The sequence below is a fragment of the Podarcis filfolensis genome, assembly GCF_964270895.1.
Source record: "Podarcis filfolensis genome assembly, chromosome: Z".
NCBI lineage: Eukaryota > Metazoa > Chordata > Lepidosauria > Squamata > Lacertidae > Podarcis > Podarcis filfolensis.
Genome location: NC_139617.1, coordinates 22,720,991 through 22,741,106, shown reverse-complemented (window position 1 = coordinate 22,741,106; position 20,116 = coordinate 22,720,991). Strand labels below are relative to the sequence as shown.

At 42.6% G+C, this 20,116-nt stretch overlaps 1 protein-coding gene across 12 annotated transcripts in view; it reads left to right on the top strand.

Moving 5' to 3' along the window:
• TENM1 (teneurin transmembrane protein 1) overlaps positions 1 to 16,571 on the top strand; it is a 393,076-nt gene extending 376,505 nt beyond the window's left edge. For 8 of the 12 annotated variants that reach the window (XM_083595782.1, XM_083595781.1, XM_083595778.1 and 5 more), the window contains 5 exons: positions 2,939 to 3,040; positions 5,446 to 5,833; positions 6,470 to 7,690; positions 10,893 to 11,035; positions 13,843 to 16,571. In XM_083595782.1, coding sequence (XP_083451908.1) covers positions 2,939 to 3,040; positions 5,446 to 5,833; positions 6,470 to 7,690; positions 10,893 to 11,035; positions 13,843 to 14,601 — 2,613 coding nt within the window. In that variant the 3' untranslated portion in view covers positions 14,602 to 16,571. The remainder of the gene's footprint in view (positions 1 to 2,938; positions 3,041 to 5,445; positions 5,834 to 6,469; positions 7,691 to 10,892; positions 11,036 to 13,842) is intronic. The other 4 variants (XM_083595775.1, XM_083595774.1, XM_083595784.1 and 1 more) reach the window with 1 other exon arrangement.
• The last annotated feature ends 3,545 nt before the right edge of the window (positions 16,572 to 20,116 follow it).

Sequence of the window (20,116 nt, the reverse complement as noted above, 5' to 3'; positions counted from 1 at the left end):
ACCACTATGCCATACTGTCTTGGAGAGGTTGTAACACAGTGGTGGAGCATGAGCTTTTGCAGGCAGAAGGTCCCAGATTCATTCCCTGAGATCTCCAATTAAAAGGATTGGGTGACAAGGGATGGGAAAGACTCTTCTCTCTCAGAAAGCCTCTGTCCATTATAGAGTAGGCATTACTGGGCCAGATGGAGAAACAGTCTGCCCAGGTAAAAGGCAGCTTTCTGTGTTCCTTTCTATATTAACGTGGAGCTCTCGGGTTTAGAGATGGTTTGAACTTAGGAATACAAGTGAAATGGAGAGGTTTCCTGCTAAGGTCAGGATCCCCCTCCTTTTGCAGAAACCACTAATGAGCAGAAAGGCCTAAATGTCTGCTAACAGCTAAATGACAGAGAGCCACTGAAAGAGTTGCCTATTGGATTTAAATGGGCCTTGGGTGACATAGTTATGAGTGATGCAAAGATGAAATGTGGCATTTCATCTCCGTATCTGTGTTATCCAAGTCATCTCTACAGCATGCACTTTAAACTCGGAGGGGGGGGGGTTACATTCCACATTCCAAGTGTTAATGCTCAGTTTTACAATTCTTAAGGTGGCTTTGTGAGCATTAACTTTTCAATATGGCAAGCTGCCTCTTAAGGGGCGGGGGGAGGGGGACATGCTTGTTAACACATCCCAGAAGACTGACATGGTGAGATTTCAACAAAAAAATACATTTCTGCAAAAGGAAAAGCAGGGGTGTGTGAATTTTCAGCAACCCCATACCACCTCTAGCACCAAAAGGCTCCCAAACCCATGGAGACAGTGCTTTTTTCTGGAGGTACTCAAGGGTACACAGTACCAGCACTTCCCCCCCCCAAAAAATGTTAAAAGTGTGGCGCTTACTGTAACAACATCATGGTGAGTACCAGCACTTTTTTTCTTTAAAAAGGGGGAGGGGAAGCACTGCATGGACCCAACTTTCACAGGCACAAGAGGCTTCAGAAGAAAGGGAGCGTCAGCAAAATATATATTCCTCACTTCCATTTATGCATCTTCCTTGCTGGAGTGGTACTGTATTCTACAAAGGAAAGAATCACAATACACCTGCTGGCAAGATGACACTTTATGTATCTGATGAAGTAAGCTGTAGTCCAGGAACGTGTATGCTATAATAAGTTAGCCTTTAAGATGCTACAAACTCCTTAGTTCTTTTCGCAATACACATCATCTTAATTTTTAGGCTTTTTCAATGCATTGGGGGTTGGATCTAAAGAGCCAAATAGCAGAAAGAAAATAGCTGCTGGCATTTTTCTGCAAGAGTTTGTGAAGCGGTTTAACAGGTAGCTCAATCGTTTTCACACTTCCCTTGTGCAAGGGAAGGGGGATCCTTTTTTAGTACAACTTGTTGCCTCACTTGGTGCTCTAGCACAAAGCGAGAATTTTCTGCGAATGCAGAATAAGTTCTGCATACAAAAGGGTGGTTTGGGATCCACCCCAACGTTCTTCTGAGCTCCTGAGTGTTGCTTCATGGTGTTTCCCCCCTCCCAACCCAATGGTTTAATCACAGTGTTGGAGAAAGCTTGTACTCACTTTATGCATGAAGTAAGAGCATAATGAAATTTATGAGACAAACACTGGCATGGCTACTAGCTTGCTAAAAAGCAGGAAAGAGAAAGGGATTTCTGGTCACCTTCCCAGAGCAATATGCACAGGTATACCACCAAATACTGCTGTGCAAATGACTTGTCAATTTCCACATCGAGAATTAAAAAAATACACACGTTAATACAGGCGGCAAACATTTTGCGCGGGGGTTTTGTTCCTGCCTGCCCCCTCACATGTTGGTGGAGCATATATAAGCCTGCTCCGTCCTGTGACGTATCTGTTCTTCCTTCTTCCAGGTCCAAAAGGACCCGCATGTTGGCAGTCGCACATCAGCTGGAAACACCTAAAATTTCTCTGCCTGTACATGAAAGCAAATAGCTGTAGCAACCTAAAACGAAATTACAAATAGCATCAAGCAGTGATGCAATAAAGATTTACTTAGACAACTTATTTCAGGCTGTACAATCTGTTTTTAAGGGCAAGGCAGATAGAATCCTTATAAAATTAATCATGGTTCAAAAAGTGTTGGTTTGGCTTATTGGCCATCCATTATTTGTGGCCACTACCAATCACCTCCCCTCACTTGGGTCCTCTGGCATACACAGAGGGCTGCAGGGGACAGGACAATGCAGTGACATGTAGAAAGTACAAAATAAGAGCCTTTCTTGTGCTACTCAGAGGGTATTCCTGCTACTACTCACTTCTTAAAAACTGCTAATTATAAAATTGGTTGGTGCCTGGGGTCCTGGTCACTAAGGGGTAGAGGCACTTACCTAATGGTAAGCTGGTGTGTGAATTTGTGGATCCCTGAGCCTAATACACATTTCAGTTATGAACTTCTCATATTTACACAAGGACAATGATAATAAACCTAGTCTTATTTAAAAGGTTCTTAACAATCTTCCTTCCTGAAACAGATTTTTTTAAAAAAGCATTCCCTGTAAAAAATATTTCCAAATGTCTGCTTTGCATTTAATAATTATCAAACAAAAAAAATGCATATGTGAACATATCCTTCTCTCAAACATGGATTTCCAGAACCCCTTTTAAAATACGTAAGCACCTGAGTAGATTCTGTATTCCCTTTCCTGGTAAAAATAAGTCTTGATAAAGAGATCCCACCACACCCAAAACTACATATAGGCTCAGTTCGGACATCACATCTAAATGTGGATAAAGTAAAACTATGGTTTGGTGTGATTTCCAAATTGAGAACCATGGTTTGTGACTGGCTGGAAAAGACAGAATTAGAAACAATGGTTTGACATAGGTAAATACCATGGTTTGTGCTGACTATGATATGAGACGATGTCTGAATTAACTAACTGTAGTTAATGGTCACCTCTACCTCCAGAGACTGCTGCACAACAGAGACGGGAGTAAACTTATGAAGCTGAGTGCTGAGAGGATGAAAAAAGAAGGCAGACAAGCAGCCCTAAACCAGGGTCTGCCTGTGGTATGTTTGAAAACTCAAACCATGGTTTGGGTTCCAAACTATAGTTGGTACAAACTATGGTTTGGGATGGTGTCTGACTTGAGCCAACTTGTATTCTATCTGTATTCTGTCTCAGTACGTTTGCGTGCATTTTGTTGAGCTGAAAAGACATTTCTAACAATTGTTCATATATTTGTGTGTGTTTCAGGAATGTGGACAGGAAGGCTCAATTCAGTCATCCCAACTCCCTCCAGTGCCTGGAAGGGACTTAACAGGGACAAACTAATTGTTATAATGAGAGATCTATGATCTCCTGTAATCTCCCCACCACCACTGCCGCCCTATAAACATCCACATGAGGTTTGGATGAGCCAAAAGAAGAGGGTTAAGTCTAGACACACAGACTGGAGCTGCTATTAGTTGCAGAGTGGTAAGCATACAGGTACTATAAAGGGACCCACATATTTCCTCTCCTCAGCCAATAGCAGCTCCAGGGAGGCGCGTAATCTGCACTGGAAAATCGACACGGGCAAACACTGTCTAAACCTCCAGTGCCATCACCCTTATCTACTACTCCTATCTTGTTTGAAGAGAATCACAATATGTCAGGACATCTCATCAGAGGCCTCTCAATTACAGGCACACCCACCCACATGCTTACAGTACGTGTGTTCTACTCATGTGCGACCATGTATATATATGCGACTCTGGGAAATAAATAAATAGAATCATACCAGGAAATGGCAGGAAAGAACTAGAGAGTTCGTGTGGCTTGCGAGGAGATCCTCCCCAGAGCCCAAAGAGGATGTCGATGATGGCTGAGGAAGCCCCAAAGAGACCTAAGGCACAGCGGGACTTCATTTAGGCTGCTCAACCTCCCAGCCCAACAACTGACGTGTAGGGTGGCGCAGCAGCAACACCTTGCTTTCAGCCAGCCGCAGAGCTTCAACTCTAGATATTTTGGTCTGGATTGGAGAGAGCACCACTTCAAGCAATCATCGCTCCATTTCAAATAATTCTGGAAGTTATATTTTGTTAAGGGTGCTGTGAGTTATTAGGAGACTCCAGTTCCTTTCACAGTCTTACAATTCCCAGAGCAGTTTAAAAGCCAATCCTTCACGGGGAATATAGGAATTGTAGCTCTGGGAGGGCAATAGGGGCCCCCTAAGAATTATCAGCATCTTTAACAAACTACAGCTCCCAGAAATCTTTGGGGGAAGCCGTGGCTGTTTATAGAGTGGTACCGTACTGTTTTAAATGTATGCTTTAAATGTATGCTGTGAATGTTGCCTTTTGATGGCGCTCTTTGTTTCATAACTTTCTACAAGGGCTGGAGACTTACTTTAAACGAAAGGGGTGGGAAGGCACCAGGGAAGGCCTTCACGGGCCCCAGGTTGGGAACCAATGTCATCTTTTGTTGCTTGTTTGGTCTGTGCAGCAAAAGGAGCAAACATGTAAACATTTGGGAGCAGAAAACAGGCCTCTAGTTTAGTCTGTGTCTGGGAGCAGCTTCAGGCATTTCAGAGATAGGGGATACAACACCCTTGATACACACCACCTTCTGCCTCAATGTCTGAAAAGGAAGCTCCATGGATAGTGTTTGCAAAAGCTTTCCGCACATGCAAAGCTTGTACATTCCTGCTGCACCCGATTCATTAACAGATGTTGCAGCTGTGGTGTACTAAGAGTCACTTTGAAGCCTCTTAAACCAGCCAGTTTTACTTAGAAAGGGAATGAATTAGGAATGCTCAGTGTCTTACAGGATCAAGAAGCCACTAGAGCTTGTTCAAATGAAATGAAGAGGAGGATCGATACCTATTTTCCTGCTCTGTGCTCATGATACAAACTCACCTTTTGATGACTTTCTGAAACCTGAGTGGTTTTATGTTGCTTTCATTGGTACACATAACTAATCATGGGATTCCCTAATTAGATTTTTAAAAAAGAAAAAAGTTATAACTCGTTTGCAAGTAGGGATAGGGGAGAAATTCAATTCCGTTCACATTTAACGGTGAATCTCCCTAATTCACACTTCTCCACATTCACAAGCCAAAGCACAACCAGCCTTCAAAGTTCATACTTCTCTGAATTTTGCAATGCACCTTCTACAGCCGAGTAATGCATACAAAAATGTGTAGACTGTGGTAAATATATATATATTATTGAAAATGACATACAAAAATACATAATATTGGGAGAAATAGCCCTTCAAAAAGGTGTGCACTAAAACACTGATAAATTTTCATTACGATTGTGTGTGTGTGTGTGTGTGTGTGTGTGTGTGAGAGAGAGAGAGAGAGAGAGGTTTTTTGGAGAACTGAGCCCAGTATCAGAAAAATGGGAAACTGAGAGTGACCAAAATCAACAGATTTGCCACCAATGCTTGCAAGTCATTGTGCTTGTTGTTTCTGTGTTTTTTCTTTCAGTCTGTGATGCTTCTCCTGCATAGTCAGCGTCGTTACATCTTTGAGTATGACCAGTCAGACTACCTACTATCTGTCACCATGCCAAGTATGGTACGCCACAGCTTTCAGACAATGCTGTCCGTTGGATACTTCCGCAATCTCTATTCCCCACCAGACAGCAGTGCATCTTTCATCCAGGACTTCACCAGAGACGGACGACTTCTGCAGACCCTCTACCCGGGTACAGGGCGCAGGGTTCTTTACAAATACACCAAGCAGTCCAGACTGTCAGAGATTCTTTATGACACCACGCAAGTCTCCTTTACTTATGAAGAGTCATCAGGTGTTATTAAAACAATACACTTGATGCATGATGGATTTATTTGCACCATCAGATACAGGCAAACAGGTAGGTTGAAACTGTATATTATTATTTGGGCTGTGCTTGTGTCATATATTTGTGGTTATTTATTAGTCATTTCACTGCACAGTTAAAAATGCAATACCATAAGTTTTTTTAAAAAAAAATAATACTATTACGATTACCTTTAGCCCATCTGGTATGGCATAATGGCTGCCACAACTGAAAGAGAAGAAGAAAAATGGGACCACAAAATGGTAGCAGCCACTCCATCATGGGGAAAAGGAACCTACAGTAGTCACCACCATGTTTAGTGACAGAGAGAAGCTGCTTTTGCCTCTGTTAATAGATTGGAGGGTGGATATCCAGCCCTGCATTCCAGTGGAATGTGGGTATATTAAGACCGAGGGGGTTGTTCATTGTAGAAAAGGCCAAGCCAGCATAAATAAGAACTGAGCAGAAAGAGCTGGCCTCTCACCTGTGGTAGATTTTTGACAGGATATTGACTGAGGTAATTTCACAGGTGCCATAGGAGCTCCTGGCAGCCACACTGTGGCTTGTGGACATCATACTGATGACCCCTGTATAGCTAGTCCTTCAGGCAGTCTTGTTTTATTATTACTATTATTTACTTTTGTGCTGTTTTCCTTCTCCTTAAACATTTGTCCAATGTTTTATATGTAGGTCCACTTATTGGCCGCCAGATATTCAGATTTAGTGAAGAAGGTCTTGTGAACGCCAGATTTGACTACAGCTACAACAACTTTAGAGTAACCAGCATGCAGGCCATGATAAATGAAACCCCTCTCCCTATTGATCTGTATCGCTACGTTGATGTGTCTGGTAAAACTGAACAATTCGGAAAGTTCAGCGTAATCAATTATGACTTAAACCAAGTTATAACTACCACCGCTATGAAGCATACCAAATTTTTTAGTGCCAATGGCCAAGTGATTGAAGTGCAATACGAAATCCTTAAATCCATTGCCTACTGGATGACCGTTCAGTATGATAACATGGGCCGCATGGTGATTTGCGACATCCGAGTTGGAGTCGATGCAAACATAACAAGATACTCTTATGAATATGATGCTGATAGCCAACTTCAAACTGTGTCTGTGAACGACAAAACCCAGTGGCGTTACAGCTATGACCTCAATGGAAATATCAATTTACTTAGCCACGGAAACAGCGCTCGGCTTACTCCTCTCAGGTACGATCTCAGAGATCGTATCACAAGGCTGGGGGACATTCAGTACAAAATGGACGAGGATGGTTTCCTCAAACAAAGAGGAAATGACATCTTTGAGTACACCTCTAATGGCTTTCTGAACAGAGCCTACAACAGGGTTTCTGGGTGGACAATCCAGTATTGCTACGATGGGCTGGGGCGAAGGGTGGCCAGCAAATCAAGTTCAGGACAACACCTCCAATTCTTCTACGCGGACCTTTCCAATCCAGTAAGAGTTACTCACTTATACAATCACAGCAGTTCAGAAATAACTTCCTTGTATTACGACCTTCAGGGTCACCTAATAGCCATGGAATTAAGCAGTGGAGAAGAATATTACGTTGCCTGTGACAACACTGGCACACCTTTAGCTATCTTCAGCAGTCGAGGTCAAGTGATAAAAGAAATTCTTTACACCCCTTACGGAGAGATCTATCAGGACACAAATTCAGATTTTGAGCTCATTATAGGTTTCCATGGAGGGCTGTATGATTCACTCACTAAACTGGTGCACTTGGGGCAAAGAGATTATGACGTCATCGCTGGGCGCTGGACAACACCAAACCACCATATCTGGGAAGAACTGAAGAACAACCCCAAGCCATTTAATCTGTATGCATTTGAAAATAATTATCCAGCTGGCAGAATCCAAGATGTGGCTAAATACACAACAGGTAAAGCATTTATTTAATTGGGTTGTGGGGGAGAGTAGTTTCTGGTTTGAATTTTAATGACAGAAGTGCGTAACCTAAGGCCCAGGAGCTAAAGGGGATCCTCCTAACCTCTCTGTATGGCCTTTGGAACTCTCTGCAGAACACGCAAACCACTGAGCCTGTTTCATGTACAGAAGTTCAAGGTGTTACTTTTAGTATATGACAACTTGGGACCACTTTACCTGCAAAATCACTATACCCCACATGTATCCACTCAACCACCTGGATCGGTGGAATTGGCACTGCTGCAAGTGCCACTTAATGCTCATTCCGCATTTGTAAGAACTCAGTTGTTTTGTGCGGCGCCACCTGTACTTTGGAACTCCCTGCCTCTTGAAATCAAGCAGGCACCTCCACTTTACTCTTTTCGGTGCCTGCTAAAAACATTCTTGCTAGCCTGTCCAGATGCTTAGAAAGTTGAGGTCATTTTATAATCTGCTTTAGTTTTAGGTTTGTTTGTTTTTCCTTTTGCATGTTTTAAAGTAGGGCTGTAATTTATTATTATTATTATTATTTGCTGTCTTTTTTTGTAAACGGCTTCTTACAATCAAACGGTTTTCTTTAAATTTTATGAAATAAATAATAAATAATGAAAGTCTTTTTGCCTTACTTTACTCTTTTTGGCACCTGCTAAAAACATTCTTGCAAGCCTGTCCAGATGCTTATGTCCTTGAACTCTTACAAAGTCTCTAGTCTGCCTGGATATAGCTAAGAAAGGGGTGAGAGAGAGAGAGAGTGTGAAAACTATCTTAGTGTGTTGTTGTTGTTGTTTAGTCGTTTAGTCGTGTCCGACTCTTCGTAACCCCATGGACCAGAGCACTTCTGTCCTCCACTGCCTCCCGCAGTTTGATCAAAGTCATGCTGGTAGCTTCAAGAACACCATCCAACCATCTCATCCTCTGTCGTCCCCTTCTCCTTGTGCCCTCCATCTTTCCCAACATCAGGGTCTCCCAACATCAGTGTACAAAGATGTAAATGTTACCTCTGTTGCTCCGCCCACTTTTGCCTCTGGCCCTGTCCAGGCCTGACATGTGGTCCCTGGAATGGAACACTTCCCTCAGGCTAGAAAAGGCTCCCCCAATGCTTTTATGACAGTGGATCTTGTGAATATGTTCAGACAATTTCTGCAAACAGTTTCATTGAATCTCTGATTAATTTTGAAACAAAATGAATTAAGAAATCAGTCAATTTATTTTGTATAGCCAGAGGCCTTTAACAATGAACAGCAGGGGGCAAGAGCAAGGCTGTCCTCTGAAATCACACACCACAAACTATAAAAGATTACAGCACAAAAAACTGCTGCATAAAAGTTTTAAAACTAGAAATCATTAACAAAAAATGGAAAAAAGCAATGCAGAGTTGCAGAATGAAATACCAACAGCAAACCAGTATACCAAACAAATGTCATATTTCACTGAATATCCCAGGTATTTAAGGCAGTATGCAGGCATGTTCTTCCCCATGTTATTGCCTACCTGGGGGTAGACTAGGGGTTCCCAAACTGTGGTCCACAATCTTCATTCAGGTGGTTTGTGGTTCAGGATGGGAAATGGGAAATCCAGTGCATTAAATACTCATATTGATCAAATTGCTTCTTTTCTTTCTTAAATCAGGTTTTACTGTATTGCAATTTGAATTTTATGGAATTACAGTTGCTACAGCAGGCAGAAAAATCAATCCAGTTAATACAATTCGTATTTTCCAGCTCCTAGGGGCCAGGGGGTTTTAGCCCCCCACAGTAAACATTTGAGGGGGCTGGGCCCCCACAATATTAATGGACATTCCCTTTCAAATGGTGCGTATGCAGTGCATCATGTAATTGATTATGCAGGGTGGTGCTTACCTGGACCCCACAATTTTTTTTTTTAAGTTTCACCCTTGTTTGCTGCTGTTGCTTTCAATCTGCAAGTGATACGTAATCGATTACATTTCTGGCCCCCATTTGCAATGAAATGAATGGTGTGGAATAACAGAATTATTGTGTAATATATTACATAAAATTCCAGAACAGCAGACAGGGAGATGAATAAGGTAGTTTTGGTCAGAGCTGGGCAGTGCGATAGAAACAGAATTGCTTCCGCCAAATGCAGGTTGCTGCCTACATTTTTTATCCTGTACCTGTCACTCCACTTCTCCCATGATACAGCTCTATGTGACCTAACATGAAAGTTACATGAAAATGTAACACATCTTTCAACAGCCACTTTTCAAGAATTAAATGAAAGCAACTTCAGGAGCAGGTGATTTGACGTGGAGAATCAGCAGTGGAAGAGTGTGCCTGACCATTCCTTGCCACCAATTTTCCCACTTCAGATTGCTGCTAACAAGCTGCCTCCCTCCCTCTCCCCCAAGCTTCCAGATACATGCTTATCCTTGCAAGCCATGTATGTAGAAAAGGGTTAAGCACCTCTTCTCTCCACTGTTATTTTTCCATTCAAAATTACTCTCTTTTGGGTTGTTTGTTTATAAAAAAATATTTATAGACTGCTATTTCATGAAAATATAGCAAAACAATTTAAAATATAAATGCATAAAACCATACAGAAAAACATATAGAAAAGTTAAAAACAGACGTCAATTAACCATTGTGGAAATATACATATGCCTACATAGACGTAGTGGAATAGAAAAGTTTTCAGCAGGCATTTAAAACACATATGACCTTATAGGTACACGGCCACAAGTTGGAATATAATTCCAGATATCACTCAGCTATGAGAAATGCAACAATTCTGAATATTCCACCCTGTCACCTTGTCTACAGCACATTTTGATTCATATCTGAGCAGCCAAAGAAGGGAGAGGCTTGAAATATTTTTCTTTAAGACTTGAATCTCTTTTTTCTATAGTTGTAGGGTTTCAAAAAGTGAAAATCCGGACACAAAAGTGGTTGAACTTTTTTGTAGCCAAATTGTTTAGCAAAATTGCAAAAATCTCAACTTAGCCTTTTTAAAGGAAATTCACCCAAATTTACACTGCCAGCGTGGGTTGTCATACATCCGGATTTTCCCAGACATGTAACGTGCTGTTTACGAGGGCCAAATCCCAGCTGTGTCCAGGAAATCCCAGATGTATGGCAGCCCTATTTGTTTTTTCTATAATTGTCATACAGTACTTCTTGTCTTCGGCATGTTAATTGTATTCTGTTTGGTTTTATTTGTAGACATTGGAAGTTGGCTTGAGTTGTTTGGGTTTCAGCTTCACAATGTACTCCCGGGATTCCCAAAGCCAGAAGTGGATGCTATGGAGACAACGTATGAACTTGTACAGCTTCAAACAAAGACCCAAGAGTGGGACCCTGGAAAGGTTAGCAAAAAGACACATTCCTGCATTATGTGACTTCTAGGGGGAAAACAGGATACATATTTATTTTCCTCTTTCTTCACCCCACGCTTGGTGTTTATGTTGGAGGGCAGGGGTGCAGGCTCCCCATGGTCCAAGATGCCCCAACCATCGGTGCAAAACGTTTTCCTCCCTTAAGCTCCACAATCTCATAGTGACTTTATTATGTCACTTACTCTAAAACAGAGATATACTAGTTCTGTAACCTATGGGACCACTTTATTCTCCATACAGGGGGAAGAGAAGACAAGGACCTCTGCTGACAGCCTTTTCTATTAAGCATCCATCCTGATTTGTTTGCACAAAATAGTATGGATGTTATTTGATTTCCACTGTTTATTGAGCATTCATTCTGATTTGAGCTCCAGGAGGCCCTGGAATGCTCTCATGAGATCTCAGAGTGGGGGGGGGGACTTGGGTTGTCTTGTGAAATCTTGCAGCAGCATCTCAAAGCCAGCATGCTGAGCGGGCCTGCCCCTTCCCCTCCCATCCCCCAAGTAAGGTAGAGAGCTTAAAAGTTCTTTTCATGATGGGTAACCCAAGCAAACCCAGTGTGAAAAGAACTTTTGAGCTTTCTGCCTTGCTTGGGGCACAAGGCATGGTGCTCAGCACACCAGCTCTGGAAAACTAGGGATGATCTTGCTGGAACTCAGCTGCCTCACAAGATCTCGTGAGAACCGTTCAGAGCTGGTGCACTGAGTGGGTCTTGCCTGGCAAGCAAGGTGGAGAGCCAGACAAAAACTTTACTCCATAATCAGGCCTTTGGCCTTTAACTCCCTGTGGCCTTTTAGAAGTGGGTGGGGTATTTTTTCATGCATTTCTTCTGTTTTTTCTCTTGTTTTCAATGTTGCTTTGTGAGCAGGGTGGGTGGGTGCCTGTTTGGTTATTTGGTTGTAAGTCGCTTTGGGTTTCCCTGGGCAAGATAAAGCGGCTAACAAATGCAAATAACAACAATAACAAAGCTATTCTCATGCCAGGTGCCCCCTAAGTGGACCTGGCACAAAGAGCACCTTGCTTGGCATTTGACTTACACAATTTCAACCAGCCCATCTTCAACCACGTATAGTTGAAAATGTGCACGTCAATTGCACGTAAGATAAGGTATTGCTGCACAGATCTGTAAATGTCCACATGTGAATCATGATCTTGTAAGACAACCACTAGAGCAGGGGTCAGCAAACTTTTTCAGCAGGGGGCCGGTCCACTGTCCCTCAGACCTTGTGGGGGGCTGGACTATTTTTTTGGGGGGGGGGATGAACAAATTCCTATGCCCCACAAATAACCCAGAGGTGCATTTTAAATAAAAGCAAACATTCTACTCATGTAAAAAAACCATGCAGGTCCCACAAAAAACCCAGAGATGCATTTTATATAAAAGGACACATTCTACTCATGTAAAAACACGCTGATTCCCAGACTGTCCGCGGGCCGGTTTTAGAAGGTGATTGGTCTTGATCCGGCCCCCGGGCCTTAGCCTTTCCATGCACAAGAGGGTACCTGAGAGGTAAAGAGAAGTAGAATCAGATTTCATTTTGTGCTGCATTGCTAGGCACAAGTCCCCACTTTAAAGTGTGATGTTTTTGTTTTGTGATGTCTGAGCACTTTTTTGTTTTGCCCTGTGGCATTTTCCCTGCAAAAACACACTCTTTGCCGCTGAATCTGAGCAAACAGTGATCAGCGGAAAACCCGAATTGTGGTTTGTTCTGGTTCAGTGTTGAAGAGTGGGTTTCTCAAGGAAAGCACTGGGGCAAACAGAAACCGCATGAACACAGCGGTTGTGCCTAGAACACACAAAGTTGCGCCTAGAAAGTGCAGGACACATGGTGTGGATGAGTCCTCAGCTGCCACATAAGAAGAGGTCTGTTCTTACAGTGCAGCTTCAAACCCTGATTTATCCCATTATGCTATTTTCTCATGAAGTGCATACCCTGGAGTATTGCTGGAATTCTGCAACACTTCCTGGAAGTGTGGCAGCACATGCAGGGAGGATTGTGAAGGACCCACAACTTTAGCCATGTGCACCAGTACAGTGGTACCTTGGGTTACATACGCTTCAGGTTACAGACTCCGCTAACCCAGAAATATTACCTCGGGTTAAGAACTTCGCTTCAGGATGAGAACAAAAATCACGCAGCAGCGGCGCAGCGGCAGCAGGAGGCCCCCATTACCTAAAGTGGTGCTTCAGGTTAAGAACAGTTTCAGGTTAAGAACAGACCTCCAGAACAAATTAAGTTCCTAACCCGAGGTACCACTGTAAAGGTAAAGGGGCCCCTGACTATTAGGTCCAGTCGCGAATGACTCTGGGGTTGCAGCGCTCATCTCGCTTTATTGGCTGAGGGAGCCAGCGTACAGCTTCCGGGTCATGTGGCCAGCATGACTAAGCCGCTTCTGGCGAACCAGAGCAACACACGGAGACGCCGTTTATCTTCCCGCCGGAGCGGTACCTATTTATCTACTTGCACTTTGATGTGCTTTTGAACTGCTAGGTTGGCAGGAGCAGGGACCAAGCAACAGGAGCTCACCCCGTCACAGGGATTCAAACCGCTAACCTTCTGATTGGCAAGCCCTAGGCTCTGTGGTTTAGACCACAGCGCCACCCGCATCCCATCATGTGCACCAGTACCTTGCAAATTAACCTTTAATCATTAGATAACTATGGTTTAAAGTGAAGTGTGAACCAGGTTACATTGTTGCAATAGAAACGTATTGCATGTTTCTCTAACAACTCCAAAAACCTTACCTTCATATGCTATGCATCTTCTCTTTTCCAGACTATACTTGGCATTCAGTGTGAACTACAGAAGCAGCTCAGAAACTTCATTTCCTTGGACCAGCTTCCCATGACCCCCAAATACAGCAATGGAAGATGTGTGGAGAAAGCAAAGCTGCCCAGATTTGCTGCAGTTCCCTCAGTTTTTGGGAAAGGTATCAAATTTGCCATCAAGGATGGCGTGGTAACAGCTGATGTGATTGGGGTGGCAAATGAAGACAGCCGCCGCATCGCTGCCATCCTCAACAATGCTCACTATCTTGAGGACCTGCACTTTACAATAGATGGGCGAGACACTCACTACTTCATCAAGCTTGGGTCTCTGGAAGAAGACCTTGCAGTGATAGGCAACACTGGGGGACGTCGGATTTTGGAGAACGGTGTCAACGTCACAGTATCACAAATGACTTCCATCATCAATGGCAGGACTAGACGGTTTGCTGATATCCAGCTCCAGCACGGCTCTCTGTGCTTTAATGTTCGGTACGGGACTACTGTGGAAGAAGAGAAGAACCATGTCTTGGAGGTAGCCAGGCAGAGAGCTGTGGCTCAAGCTTGGACTAAGGAACAAAGGCGACTCCAAGATGGTGAAGAAGGTATTCGGGCTTGGACAGAGGGGGAGAAACAGCAGCTTTTAAGCACAGGGAAAGTACAGGGCTATGATGGATATTTTGTTTTGTCTGTGGAGCAGTATCTAGAACTTTCTGACAGTGCCAACAATATTCACTTTATGAGACAGAGTGAAATAGGCAGGAGGTAACAAACAAACAAAAGACATCGATCTCTGCCTTTGCATCACCAAAGACTGCCTGTTTTTAAAAAAACATTAAAGTAAAGGTTTATTGTATTGGTTTTTCTAGATCAGAACTCTGTGTATATATAAATATAGAGGGGGAAAACATATCCAACTGCCTTTAAATGTGACAGAAGATGGTATTTTAATATCGTTTGTTTAAAACTCTTTGGGAGATGGCAATGATTGTTAGTTCTAGGGTGGCTGCCTTCAACATTTGGAAGCGGCGTTCTTGGTGTTGAATTTCATTTGGAAATGGTTCACATGGGCAAAATATTGAGTGTGTTCTCTCTTTCCCTCTTCAGGACACAGTTTTGTTAATTTTAATAACTTGCATACAATATGTTTGTGGTCTGGCCAACACCCTTTGTTCCTTGGTCTAACTGACAACTCATCCACCAAGTAGTCTGCACAAGCTATGCTTTTAAGGGGCCTTCAGGCATAACTCCAGGGTATAAGAAACACCCCAAAATACTTTGAGCCAAGTAGAAAACCGGCCCTCTATACTTCACACCTCATAGGTAGGGTGTTGTCACGCCATGACCTTCTTAATAAATTGCAGATAAACCATTGTTAGTCATTGCCTTATAGGACAAATTGTTTCACTCTGTGGGCAGTTAAAAAGTGGCAAGCCAGATTTCAGGAATCTCAGCAGTGATAACAGTCGTGTTCACAGACCTGAGGGAAGATGCCCTTTTGCTTGCCAACTCAAAGGATACTAAATGGTGAAGCACGGATAGAGATGCCACTTCATCTAACATTCCTATTGCAAATTTGCCAGCTATGAAGTAGGGGCCAAAAGAAGAGTGTGTGTGGCCACCCTGAGCTCACTCTCTCACACACAGAGCACACACACGCACACGCACACGTGCAGACTCTCTCTCTCCTGCCCCCACCCCCAGCAATTCGTCTTGAATATAAAGCATTTTATCTTTTCTCAAGATAAATTGCCAGGTGGGGATGGTGATCTTCATGGAGATTGCAGCTGGAGAGGAGGAGATTTTGTTCTCCTGCAACATCCTAGTAGCTATATTTTTCATGAAAATCCTGGTCCTCCATGCATCAATTGGACTTGAAAAGTCTACCACTGACACCAGTTCTCAAGCAGTGTGGGAGGGGTGCTTTTAGCAAGGGAGATACCATTCATAGCATCCATTCTCACTTGCAATTCCCTGGGCCACAATTAGGCTAGAAAAAATGCTTCCTATTCGCTCCGATAGGAGGCTTTTTCCAGCTAAAAATTGTGCTGAGGGTGGGGAGGATGAGGAAAGGATCCTTCCAGCTGAATGAAGAAGTCCGTTGAGTGACATCCAGGTTACTGGTGGCTGGTTTATCACCCTGGACCTTATGTTTTTGTGTCTTTCACAAGTTTAGATTTAGGCCATGCATTATAAGCACATTTGGTCTACAATCCTAATCACACATACCTGGTGGGAGCAAGCGCCACTAAATTCAGCGGTGTTTACTTCTGAGTAGACATGCTTAGGATTGCAGGCTTGGCCATTAGCGATTCCCATCAGCATCAATGGTAGAAGGTAGTGATTTTCAATTTAAGTGAGAAGTTTCATCAAAGTGAATACAAACACCCTGGCACTCTTCTGAAATAAAAGAATGAAGGACAGTCTTAGTGTAGACTTCAGGGCCTCTTCATATGACAAATGGAAATGCTGAAAGATGGGAAAGCCTGACTGTGGAGAGTCTGGCACATCATGATGAAGTGACCATGCACTTGCTCCCTCAGATGTACAGTCCAACTCAACCAGTTTTTTGAGTTCACCAATATTTGCCCATTTTTCTTTCAACTTCTCATTCATTTTATTTCTTTAATTCTTTATGATGGCATTTAGAATCCACTTTCACTGCCACCCAAAGCAGTTTAGAAAACATAAGGTAACCACAAGAAGTAAAATACACAGTTAATATCAAAAGCAAAAAAATCAGCAATAAACCGCAGGAATGTCAACTTGGTCATACAAATGGGCCCAGATGAGTGGATGTAATTTTTTTAGCAAGGAAAAGCAGGTGCTTAATAATTTGTCCTCACTAAGCAAGTACTAATCACAATGCCTGATCATGAGAGTTGATATCCTAATATTCATTGCTCCTATATTCCCAAGCTGGTTTATATTGGGTATATATGACAACTAGCTGTTAGGGATGGGCTTGATTATGAACATCAGATATAAATCCACCAAATAACATTGACATTTGAGTTCTCCCTACTTGTTGCTCGTCAGTGGTCCAGATTCTGGATGTTCTTCATCTTTGACCACTGGAGGTAGGAATCTGGGAGGGAGGGAGGGAGGGAAAGGGGGAGGGGGAGGGTGCCTCAGAGGAAAATTCACTCTCCTTTAGGTTCTTTTATGGTATAAAATACTGTACACCATTGGATCCAATTAATGAGATCAGACAAAATAATTAGTATTGTACCTTGTTCTTGTATTGCTAGCTCTGACCTGGGGGACATTCCCCATGAAATTGTGGAGAATTTTAGTACCTCCACACACCAGGCTAAAATGGACAAGCACTTTTCAATTCACAGAAATAATTTCTGGGCTTTATGTAAGAAGTGCACTCATGGTGATATATTTTAGCACTGATCTAAGATGTCAACACTAGCAATGTTTTAAGCAGTTCTATCATTTGAGGCTCGTGAATTGATGTACCTTTTAAAACAAAATGCTTTAAAATACCCAGAAGGGAAGAAAATGTTTTGAAACTCTTCTTAAATAGTTATTAGCTTGAAATTGTGCATTTCTAGTATGTAATACGTATGACGTTAGTGTGTGCCTTGAGTTCCATATAGATATATTTGTATTATATGCAGGAAATGCACTTTATATTACCAACCATGGATGGGTTTTAATGCTGCCTTGAATGTTGTCATTTTTGTTATTATGCCAAAAGCTCATAAAATGAAATGGAATACTTTTCTTTTCCCTCTTTGGCGTTTACCAATGAATGAACAGAATTTCCTAGGTGTGTTTATAGGTATTGTTTGATATAAAATGTGGATTAGAAAAAAAATAATTAAATAATCATGCCACCAGAGGGTGGTGGTATATAGAAATGTTTTTATCATGTTTGCTTCTGAAATTCAGGAAAAAAAACCCTGTTATTTTTCCACTTTGAGGTCAAGGACGCAGCCCTCCAAGCTCAGCTTCTGTGCAAATCCTGTACATAGGAATGAATGGTGATTGTGCAGAACATCTGAATAGATTTCACTTTAAAGCAACATGTTTTGGGTGCTTCCAGACTGTAGCTTTTTTGAAATCTTAAGAAGGATGTAGTTGTATAGAATGCAGACCAGCAGTGGTGAACCTCAGGCTCAAGTGGCCAAATGCAGACCTCCAAGCATCTCTCTTATAGCCCTTGAACCCTTATAACCCCAGATTATCATCCTCACCAACCTTACTTCACACCCTCCTTGAGTGTTTTTGCCTGGCTGGGATGTAGCCTTGAAAACTGGTAATATCTCTTGCTCACCTGGATAGAGAGGAGTGTGCAGAAACTACTGCCCTACAAAGATACAAATTTGTATTAATTTCCCTGTCCACTTATTTTTTTTGCCTCCGGCCTAACCCACCATTGACATATGGTCCCTGAAAGGTTGCTCAGAATTAAGTGAGGTCCTTACACTGAAAAATGTCCCCATCCCTGGCCTAGATAATGCCAAACTTGGGTCTGCTGTTGATTTTGGACTACAATTCTCATCATCTCTGACCACTGGTCCTATTAGCTAGGGATGATGGGAGTTGTACTCCAAAAACAGATGGAGACCCAAGTTTGGGAAACCCTGATCCAAAGAATCATTCTGGCGTAAGGCTCATCCACACTTACTAGGCTTTCCAGCTCTGTGTCTCAGCGGTTTTTTGTTTTGGTTTTTGTCCCACTGCTTCCCCCCAGAAAACCCACACTTTACTGCTGGACCGGAGCAAATGGCAATCTGTGGAAAATCCCATTGCCGTTTGCTGTGATTCAGCAGTAAAACATGGGTTTTCCATGGGAAAGTGGTGGGACAAAAAAGACAACCTGCTCAGATACAGACCTGGGAAGCCTGTGCCTGTGCCTAAAAATGTGGCGCAAAAGGAAATGTTGATGAGTTACTGACATTTTGCCATTCTGCAAGTGGTGAGCAGCCTTTGTAAAGAAAGTGCAATTGCCAGAAAGCACATACAAGCCATTTCTGGGAGAAATGGGTTGAGGATATACATAGAATAAAATGTACAGAATGTGTTGCTTCTCCTGACTTACATTCTACTTTAAACCACATTCTCCTTACAAACACATTCTGTTATTATGCCATCTCACATAACCTTGCTAAAAGCAGACCTACTGCCCCTTTTAGGCATGCTTCAGTGAAGGCAAGTTGGATATCAGAGTAGGATATTCAGTCACTTGGCCAATTTTATCTCCCTACTCCCACCCCTCATATTATTATTTTTTTACAAAGTAGGGGGGAGAATTCACAAATGACTTTCTAATGAGCAATTAAATAAATAGTCTACAATGGGATGTGCTAGGAGATTTTGTGTTCTTGCAGTGGTGGCAAAGCCTCTGACTACTATTGGCTGAACTATTGTGATGCCTTGGAATATTAGCAAACATTCAGTCTGCTGAAGGGAGTTCTCAGGTATGAAATATTCACATCCCTCCAGTTTTGTCTGTCCTCACATCATCTTAAGGACTGGAAAAGCATAGTGGGCAGAACAAAAGAGAGTGAGATGAGAACTAGTTGAAGAAACACCACCTCAGAAATTGGAATCTTGAAGAGAAGAATGGCTGCAGAGAAGGGGAGGGAATACACTGAAATAGGGACTGGGGTGTGAAACAGAGGACAGGGGAAACAAAGAGGGCAGAAGAAACTGGAAAGGGGTGACAATTGTGGGAAAACTACAAAGGGCCTCAGGGCAACAGAATGTATAGGAAGTAGGGCAGAGAGTTGGAAATGCTGTAGGGAGGCTGCCTGACATCATAACAAAAGGAAGTGAAATAAAAGTAGGGGGAGGCAACTCACACTGAAAAGCAGAGGCAGCTTCCAGGCAGTCACTGTTTTGCAGGTGGCATCAACCAGCAAATTCAGGTTGCACAATTAAAGTAGATTTAGCACTCAGGCCCAAGAAACCTGCTCCCTACAAAATCATCATCATCATCATCATCATCATCTTTATCTTTCTGAGGGGGAGCAGTTGAAATGTGTGTGATGACATTTGCTTGATGCAACATCGTATAACCTCACAAGCTCTCAGTAAACATCAGACATTGTATAACCTCCTTGCAAACTTTGTGCAAACGAGGATGAACGCCCAATAAATAGATCATCTTGAACTGACCCCAGTATGTGGCTGCAGAGGCAGGTACTTGGAGAGCAAGAGCTTAACAATGCACTCCTGTAGTTGTAACTGAGACTTAATTGTTTTAAGGGAAAGCTGTAGCTCAGTGGTAGAGCTGCATGCTTTGCATGCAGAAGCTCCCGTTCCAA